Below are 10,649 nucleotides of genomic sequence, written 5' to 3' on the forward strand. Positions count from 1 at the left end.
TGAACGCCATCTTGTATATTTAGCAGGAAAATTTCAACACTGAAAAAAAAAATATAAATTAAATTGACAGGAAAACAAATTGAAATTAAAAAAAAAAATTTTTTTTTTCATGAAAATCTACTAAAACAAATCTATAAAACACATTAAAATCACTACGATATGAAAAAATCCCTGAACACGTTTTTGTTCGTCATGAGGGAGTGATTGTGGATTTACCATAAAACAAATATTTGCTGCAAGCCCAAAATTCAACTTAATTAAAGAACAAAAATACACAAAAATCTCACATAACCGTCATGGAATGAAAATGTCATAGTCCAAAAATCACATAAATTGATCAGATAATTTTATTTTTAACTAAGAAAATCAAATTTTATGAGTAAGCATAAAGGTACTGTCTCACATCGCCATCTTGAAAAGCAAAGGCAGATAACTCTGCAACAATTCTAAATTATGAGGTCAGCCTTTTAATGCTTACGATTTCACATTAATTGTGTAAAAAAGATTTTATTTTAGAAAAAACTACTCAATCAATTTACTTGATTTTTGGAATATAATATTTTTGTTCTGTGACAAGTACATATATCTTAATGATCTTGCTGTATTTTTGTTTATTTATTTAGGTTAACTTCTGGACAAGCACCAAATATTTCTCAGAGAAGGTGTTTCCATATTTCAATTAAGGTGGGAGAGGGCGAGTGAGTGATAGTCAGGCGCAGTATCAAAATGATACTATGAAAATCTTATGGAACTTTGCTTTGAAAGCGTTAGCCAATCGACACGATGTATGCTTCAATCTGCTTTCATTAACCCCCGACACCATAACAGCTACAGATCTTGCGGGGGATCAGCCTCTTCATCACTACCAGTTGCTTCCTCCTCATCGTTGGCGCTGACGGTGACGAGATTGTTAAGAGTGACCCGCTGCAGGTGGGGGCAGCCAGTCAGCTCGGACACTGCTGTGGGCCGCACCCGGGTACCGTCCAGATTAAGCAAGGACAGAAGCCGCAGGTGGAGACAGACGAGACCTGAAAAGGAAAACAGAAATTGCAAAGTTTTGTCAGAAATTTTTGGCATGTTATTATTTGTATCATGCTCCCCCCTCTCCACTGGACTATTGCATTGACTAACATTGATATTTATAATTTGACAACATTTCAGCTCATGTTCAATCAGCAATCAGTTGTCAGCAGATGATATTGTTAAAAAGCACTTATCTAATATTTGTGAAGAAAAAATTGTTTTCAATCATATTTTCTTCCATTAAAAAAATATTTTTATCATTAAAAAACTTATTTTATTGAAACTTTTCTTGCAACTTTGATATTTTCCAAGAAAAAGAAAAAAATGTTGGTTCATAGTTGTTTCCATATTTTTGTCTCTAAAAAAAACATTTTGAAATATTTGTTGAAAAAAATTTAATATACTTTTCTTGAAAAAAACAAAAAATTCTTTGAAATATTCATTGAAAAACATTGGGGGACAACGTTGATAGTATCACACAGGTCAAAGAAAAAGCAGACTCAACCTGACCAGGGTGAACGCCATTGCAAAAACAACAAAAGTACAATTAGAATCACCAACAGATGGATCTCATCTTAGTTAATAAATTTTACTAAAATGTTTGATTGCAACTATAATTAAAGATTCCTCAACTTAAAACAGCATCATTTCTCAAAATTTTAGTATTATTGCTCATTAACTTTATTCTTGTCTTCGAAGACATCTGGAACATTTTTAGAAAATACCATTTATACTTTGAAGAAATATTCTTGGAAATATGAACGCGTTAATTTGTAGAGCATAAAGCAGAAAACACACTTACCTCGGTCGTCAATTAGAGTCCGACTTAAATTTAACCTTTCTAGTTGCGTACAGTTGTTAAGATGGCCGCTCGTCAAGAAACTGCTAGAAATCCTGTCGACAAATGAACAAAAATTGCATGAAAATGAAGAAATCGTTTAAAGAAGTAAAAAACGATTATGAAGTCTCATGTGTGTACCTTATGACCTCATCTTTGCACTAGTGCACTAGGAGATGATGCTGGCTTAGTGGTTAAGGATACACGCTGACAACCTAGGTGTGCCAAGTTTGAATCCAGTTCATTCCACAGAAACATTTTTATTTAGGGACGTTAGCTATCTTCATGTAATCCCTCTCGTCAGTAACCAATGTCTTTCTAGAAAGAATTCCAACTAGAAAGATATTAGGGAAATTAATGCCAACAGTAGAATCATCAAATTCATAAAATATGAGTGAATAAATGGTATTTGTACTCTGCCTAAAAGTCAACCTCACATGCTTTTCTGGTTCGTTTTTTTTCGATTCATCCAGCAAAATTTCTTATTTTAACAAATGAGCCATTCAAAGGACATTTTAAATGTTTCATTGTTGTTGTTGTTACCGGGTTGACACCATTGGAGCACAGGGAGGACTAGGTGCAAGTGTTATTGCAAAAGTTTAGACTAAGTTCAGTGAACTTGTGCTGTAATTAACCAGAAAAGCGATAGAACTATCGATCAAGTGATGAGTTTATCAGGTCTGTATATGTCATGCGATGGTGTATGGAAGTTAAACCTAGCCTGTAGAAGTTGAGGATATGCGTTGCATGGAGCAAAATGGATGGATATGTAATGTTAGGCTTAGATCTGGGAACCTCAGAGGGAATTTAAATACGGGCAGTGTAGATCAGTTGAAGTAGCAGGGTCAGTTGACAAGAGAAAGCCAAGAAAAACATTGAAGAAAGTCAAAAAGATGGACTGGGGGGGGGGAATAAAAACCTAGCCAGATAGGCATGATAGGAAATCAATTTCTAAAAGCCGTCTAACACATGCCACCATGTAAAAATGGATGCAATGATGATGATGATGATGATGATGATACGGAAGGTTGAACTCTTCAGAAGTGCATCAGGAATATTCTTTCGTTAACTTATGCATTGTCACTTATCAAGGCCAAAAGCCACTCAGGGATTAGTATCGATGAAATGAATAGATGGTAAGCTCAATGATGATGAATATTATGAGAGGATTTGAAAATAAATGAATAGAATGAATGGAAGTTGATGACTTCTATTTAACCCTTTTTGACAATGGCATGGAAACATCGAGGAGAGAAAGCACTAAACACACCTCCACTTGATGAGTGCAAATATTATTCAATAAATTACATATTTTATAAAAGTTGCAAGTTTTCAAATAGTGGAACTTTTACAGATTTTTTATCTGTTTCATCCGAATTCGAATTGCCTGATGAAAAATATCATTAGAGGATTGAAGTGATGACTAGAATGAGTACAGTTTGATTTCTAATAATGACCGTTTATTGGCATTGGATTTGAATATGACCATGTTGTAGTCCTCATGGAAGAAATCTGTAGGCAACATGTTCCACATTTGTTCATCGAAATTATATTTGATGTTAAACACACACAGAGAAAGAAGGAAAATTTCTAGGTAGTTGTGGTAGCATGACAGGTTCTTGCTGTAAAACTGTTCAAACTGTTCACAAAAATAATCCGTGTTTTAAGAGAAATTGTTATTTAATAATTTGGAATTAATTTTCATGATAATCGTCAAATGACAAAATTTGAATAAAATTGAAAACATTTGAAACATTTTTTTTAATCTTTTGATTTTGAATTGACAAAAATAATTTTCTTTAAAGACTTTTTTTTTTAAATGAAGTCTGGAAAATGTAATTAATTTCTATTGAAACAAAATGCAAGATTCACAACAAAAAGGTTGCCTAAAAGATTTGCAACCATCTTCTTTAATCTGTAGAATTTTAAATGAAGTAGAAGCCATCATAATGAAATTATTATGTCCATCAAACTATGACGTTATTAAATATAACTTTTGCTTTATGATTCGAGATTTGTAACGCTTACTCCTTACAAATGACATCAACAGAAAGACTCTTAAGTTTGGCAAGGTCATAGGTTACATCGATTAAAACGTTGAAATATCATTCAAGATAAGAACAGTAGTCCAAAAAATCCAGATAGTCCAAAAAATCCTCATCTAAAAAAGTTAAACAAAATTTTTTTTTATTCACAATTTGTAATGTTAACTCCGTTACTACAATATATTTGTTGTACACCACATAAAAAACTTGGACTCATCCATAATTGGCGTAATAGATAAGCTCTTAACCGACAGAATCAGGTATACAGAGTTAAAATCTTCACAGACCTGTGATTATTCATATACTAGCCTTTACTTTATCAATGCATCACCACATATCAAGGCTAAAAGCAACTTGAGGATAAGTTAATCTTCTTTGCGTGTCTTTCTACGAACGTGATCATAGAACAGTTTCCCACTATTTTATATAGTCTTTTGCATTATTGTTGTATTCTGCAAGAATTTTCAAATTGCATTGGTTGAGGGCAGTAGAGTGCAGAAAAAGGTGGGGAATTTGTGTTTTTGCAAAAGATTTGGTTTCATCGGATGTTGAGGCTATCATCTTGTTTTATTTGATTTCAAATTCTTTACAATTATACAGAAAAAGAAATATGGTTTTAGTTGTAAGGGAGACAACTCTATATACTTCAATAAAAAATTATATCGTTTGATGATTTTGATTTTTCTGTCATAATTTTAAAAAATGTTTCCATTTTACCAGTAGTCTTAGCAGGACTTGATAATCTTTTCTTCTTTGTGTGTTTTTGAAGCAACGTGATCATACAATATCCATATAAAAAAGTATAATAAGCACAGATCTGTGAAGATTTAAACTCTAATTCCGTTGATTAAGAGTTTATCAATTATGTCAATTATGCATTAGCCCAAGTGTGTTTTTGAACACTATATATATGTTTTATTTTTTTTTTACCACAATTCCAAATGTGCCATTTGTAACGGTCGCAAATTCAAAGTGCTCTTACCGAATACATCCACTAGGAGTTAACCAACAGCTAAAAGATTTCTTCATCAAAAGACGGTATTTTTTACTTTATTTTTTCTCTTTTCTTCTAGTTGATTAAGTTTCTCTTGTTGTTTCTTTTTTGTTATTAATACCCTGCTCAGTGGCTAAATTCTTAGAGCTACTGGTGCCACCAGAAGTGGCAGTCCTGTCTTGAGCCACTGAAACTGTGTTATCACTCTGATTGAGAGCTGATGAGAGCAGAGTATTGCACATGCTTTTACGTGTTGTATGATAAAAAAAATTGTAGTTATTTCTAACAGAGTAAGCATTAGAACTGTTGTTCAATTTTGGAGATTATTTGTATTATTTGATTCTTGAGACTTTTGTTTTCATCTTGGATATTATTTTATAGTGATAGGATTTCAATATTTTTCCTGATTTCAATATAATAACCGATTTCATGCTAAATTCCCAATTCCGATGCAATTACCGATTCTAATTCTTTATAAATCTCTAAATATTTAACTTTTTTCTCGATTATTGTAAAAACACATTAAATGTGCATATATTTTCTCAAATGTAAAAACACAGGAATGATCTGGTGGTTTAAAATCAATAAATATTTTTTTTTTTATTATTACTATTAGCTGTGGAAGATTTTGTTTAAAAAAAAATCAAATAAGAAAAGATAATTAAAATGGAGGAATGATCTGGTAGCTTAAAATCAATAAATATTTTTTTTTTTATTATTACTATTAGCTGTGGAAGATTTTGTTTTAAAAAAAAATCAAATAAGAAAAGATAATTAAAATGGAGGAATGATCTGGTAGCTTAAAATCAATAAATATTTATTTTATTATTATTAATATTAGCAGTGGAAGATTTTGTTTAAAAAAAATCAAATAAGAAAAGATAATTAAAATGGAGGAATGATCTGGTAGCTTAAAATCAATAAATATTTATTTTATTATTATTAATATTAGCAGTGGAAGATTTTGTTTAAAAAAAATCAAATAAGAAAAGATAATTAAAATGGAGGAATGATCTGGTAGCTTAAAATCAATAAATATTTATTTTATTATTATTAATATTAGCAGTGGAAGATTTTGTTTAAAAAAAAATCAAATAAGAAAAGATAATTAAAATGGAGGAATGATCTGGTAGCTTAAAATCAATAAATATTTATTTTATTATTATTAATATTAGCAGTGGAAGATTTTGTTTAAAAAAAATCAAATAAGAAAAGATAATTAAAATGGAGGAATGATCTGGTAGCTTAAAATCAATAAATATTTATTTTATTATTATTAATATTAGCAGTGGAAGATTTTGTTTAAAAAAAATCAAATAAGAAAAGATAATTAAAATGGAGGAATGATCTGGTAGCTTAAAATCAATAAATATTTATTTTATTATTATTAATATTAGCAGTGGAAGATTTTGTTTAAAAAAAATCAAATAAGAAAATATAATTAAAATGGAGGAATGATCTGGTAGTTTAAAATCAATAAATATTTATTTTTTTTATTACTACTATTAGCAGTGGAAGATTTTGTTTTAAAAAAAATCAAATAAGAAAAGATAATTAAAATGGAGGAATGATCTGGGAGTTTAAAATCAATAAATATTTATTTTTTTTATTATTACTATTAGCAGTGGAAGATTTTGTTTTAAAAAAAATCAAATAAGAAAAGATAATTAAAATGGAGGAATGATCTGGTAGCTTAAAATCAATAAATATTTATTTTATTATTATTAATATTAGCAGTGGAAGATTTTGTTTAAAAAAAATCAAATAAGAAAAGATAATTAAAATGGAGGAATGATCTGGGAGTTTATAATCAATAAATACTTATTTTTTTATTATTACTATTAACAGTGGAAGATTTTGTTTTAAAAAAAATCAAATAAGAAAAGATAATTAAAATGGAGGAATGATCTGGGAGTTTAAAATCAATAAATATTTATTTTTTTTATTACTACTATTAGCTGTGGAAGATTTTGTTTAAAAAAAAATCAAATAAGAAAAGATAATTAAAATGGAGGAATGATCTGGGAGTTTAAAATCAATAAATATTTATTTTTTTTATTACTACTATTAGCTGTGGAAGATTTTGTTTAAAAAAAAATCAAATAAGAAAAGATAATTAAAATGGAGGAATGATCTGGGAGTTTAAAATCAATAAATATGTATTTTTTTATTATTACTATTAGCAGTGGAAGATTTTGTTTTAAAAAAAAATCAAATAAGAAAAGATAATTAAAATGGAGGAATGATCTGGGAGTTTAAAATCAATAAATATTTATTTTTTTTATTATTAATATTAGCTGTGGAAGATTTTGTTTAAAAGAAATCAAATAAGAAAAGATAATTAAAATGGAGGAATGATCTGGTAGCTTAAAATCAATAAATATTTTTTTTATTATTATTACTATTAGCTGTGGAAGATTTTGTTTAAAAAAAATCAAATAAGAAAAGATAATTAAAATGGAGGAATGATCTGGTAGCTTAAAATCAATAAATATTTATTTTATTATTATTAATATTAGCAGTGGAAGATTTTGTTTAAAAAAATCAAATAAGAAAAGATAATTAAAATGGAGGAATGATCTGGGAGTTTAAAATCAATAAATATTTATTTTTTTTATTATTACTATTAGCAGTGGAAGATTTTGTTTTAAAAAAAATCAAATAAGAAAAGATAATTAAAATGGAGGAATGATCTGGGAGTTTATCATCAATAAATATTTATTTTTTTTATTATTACTATTAGCAGTGGAAGATTTTGTTTTAAAAAAAAATCAAATAAGAAAAGATAATTAAAGGAATCCATTTTGGCATCAGAAAATAGGCACAAGTTTTTCCGATTCCAATACCCCAAAAAGTTCCGATTTTTCTGATTCTTGATTCCAATAAATTGTTTCAACACTAATATATTCAAAACTTTTCAGCCAATGTTCTTTAGGTGCATTTTGTCAAACTTGGGATTCTTTCTGTTGAACTTGAGAACCTACATGAAATTTAGAAAGGAAGCTTTTGTTTAAAACATGGGGGTAGCATACTTTTGTTCCATCAAACATGACTGGGTGGAAGTCCCAAGTAATGTGCAATTGTAATTTAAGTGTTGCCCACACTGAAGATTAAACCTTCAGAATAAAGTAACTTGCAAAAGAATTTTACCAACTAATTCATCCATTATGCCACAGGTCCTTATGAAATTCTAGTATGGATTTTAAGGCTCTTAAAATTCATACGTTCCAGTCAGAATGAGATCATTAGTCGATAGATATATGGCAAACATACATCTTTTTGCATATTATACTAATTAGAACCTTCTGATCCTTCAAGAGGTATGATTGCCCCCACTTCTACCAATGATCATAGAAAACAGAATAAGGTATATAATGCAAGTTATAAAAGTAAATGAAAAACCGGTTAAAGAATCTTACCTGGTTGATGCTAGACTCAACTCCACCAACTTTGGGAATGCTGGAAATAAAATTAGATAAATTAAATAAATCAGTAAATTGTGATTTGAAAAGAGATATTTTTCGCTTTATTTTTCAGAAATTTTTATGGAATTTTTAAAGCGTTTAAAGACTTTTAATGTTCCATCGCTATTTGCATAACTTAATGTTTTTATTCTTTCGTACACTTAACTATTTTAAAACAAAGAATTGGCTCCTAATATCTTCGCATATGTATACATATATATGTGTATGTGTGTGTGTATATATATATATATATACAGCATAATCGCATTGACACACCAGTTCTCATCAGATCACCAAAGTCAAGCAACATTGAGCCTGGTTAGTACCAAGATGGATGACCATTTGGGAATTCTAGGTGCTGTATGTGCTCTCCGCTTATCTCAGCATTTGTTTCCAGTCGTCCTGTGCTTCATTTGCCACTGGTATTTAACAATGTCATCTCAGGAAAGGTGTGGTTGGAGATTGTGCACCTCCTGCCACAAAAATTTCACGCACAAGCAACCCTTCATGGGTATCCATAGTCTGTCCAAGACTGAAGGAGCCTGTTATATATAATGGATCCAATATTTCTACAACAGGGAGTACCATACAATGAAAACATAAGAAATTATTTGTTAAAACCAAATTCGATGCTAGATTTTTTTTTCAATAAATGAAAACATTTTTTTTTTAAATTTGGTGTCAAAAATGATGAGCGATTAACCCAGAAACATAAATTAATTCCATCCATTTGATCCTCTGGAGGGGCATAGGCCATCCACAATTTTGTAGATGTTTTCGTAGCGAGGAGATTTTTTTTTCGGGGTAAGGGTGCTTGCACAACGCCCAACCTTCCCAGAAGGTACATACAGCACCTAGTCTTCTAAAATGGTCATCCATCTGGTACTGGCCAGACTCAACATTGCTTAACTTCGGTGATCTGGCGAGAACCAGTGTGTCAACGTGATTGTGCTGTACACAAATTAATTAGTGTTGGCTAATTTAATGTTTTATACATTTTATACATTATATACATTTTATATATTTTATACATACTGTGCGGTGTTTGTGGGAAAGCAAATGAGCAAATTGACCTTCTGTAAAATTAGAATATATATATATATATATATATATACATATATATATATATATATACATATATATATATATTGTTGAATAGCACAGTGTTCCTGCTTAATGAGCTTTTTCGTAATTTTTCAATATTTCAAATCGTTGTTCTTATTTCTCAGTTGAATCTGTGCAAGAAAGTTCCATTTATTTTAGCCATGTTCTTAACACATTAAAAACTTTTTTTTTGTTTTGTTTTGTTTTTACACAAGACATGCTTCACTAGCTCAAGAAATTTAAATATAATTTAACTGAAGCATATAAAAGCATCCAGATTTTAAACAAAACAGTAATCAAACCTGCCTAAAGATGACTGACGAAACCTAGTCCAAAGTACTTGCAAAAAAAAATAAAATAACCAAACGAAAAAACAGATGGACAAAGACAACTATGGAACTTTCTTGCACAGATTCGACTGAGGAATAAAAACGACGATTCAAAAGATTGAGCAATTACAAAAAAAGCTCATTAAGCAAAACCACTCCGTGCTATTTAACAATACTTGTCTAAATGAAAACATGCTGCCTTAATACACAATATATATATATGTATATGTATATATATATATATATATATATATATATATATATATATATATATATATATATTATAAAAAAGTGAACCATATCGTAAATTCAATCAACTAAAAAATGGAAACCGGGGTGAGGAAAAGAAAAAAATATATATATATATATAATGGGGCAAGTTATATGTACAATTAAATAAAATAAATAAGTCGATTAAAAAATGATCGTTAAAATATACCCAAAGCGCTTTTCGTTCAGACAAACATTTTCAAGGGTCATAAGTCTGAAAATTATTATTTTTTTTTAGAATATTTGGTAGTGATATGGAATACGAGCGGAGAGGAGGTTAAGAAAAAAAAAAAAAAAAAAAAAAAATCTGACTACCCAAATAATTCTAACTGAAGCCGGAGGTTTCTCTGCTTGCACAAAGTAGGGGGGTTAGCAATGATGGCAAGTGCTTCGAGGACAGACAGGTGGAACTTTGTGCGTCCTCGGTACAAAACAGAAAAACACTCCGGAGAGAAAACAAGAGCGCACTCCTTTTTATCGACCAAGTGTTGGCCAATGGACGATTCTATCAGTTGAGATTTTCTGGTAGTAGGTTGATGATCCCGGATGAAACGGGGAATATGTTGGGCGATTCTGACCTGA

At 29.8% G+C, this 10,649-nt stretch overlaps 1 protein-coding gene and 1 pseudogene across 2 annotated transcripts in view; one reads left to right on the top strand and one right to left on the bottom strand.

The window, feature by feature from the left end:
• Positions 1-604: 604 nt before the first annotated feature.
• Positions 605-10,649, bottom strand: part of LOC145291153 (uncharacterized) — a 318,145-nt gene continuing 308,100 nt past the window's right edge. For both annotated transcript variants that reach the window (XM_080136682.1, XM_080136681.1), the window contains exons 22-24: positions 8,320-8,359; positions 1,826-1,917; positions 605-1,028 (exon numbers count right to left, since the gene is read on the bottom strand). In XM_080136682.1, coding sequence (XP_079992808.1) covers positions 829-1,028; positions 1,826-1,917; positions 8,320-8,359 — 332 coding nt within the window. In that variant the 3' untranslated portion in view covers positions 605-828. The remainder of the gene's footprint in view (positions 1,029-1,825; positions 1,918-8,319; positions 8,360-10,649) is intronic.
• LOC145291639 (5S ribosomal RNA) lies at positions 8,614-8,731 on the top strand (annotated as a pseudogene).

Source organism: Euprymna scolopes, chromosome 12, assembly GCF_053919585.1.
Source record: "Euprymna scolopes isolate OS-2025 chromosome 12, ASM5391958v1, whole genome shotgun sequence".
Lineage (NCBI taxonomy): Eukaryota > Metazoa > Mollusca > Cephalopoda > Sepiida > Sepiolidae > Euprymna > Euprymna scolopes.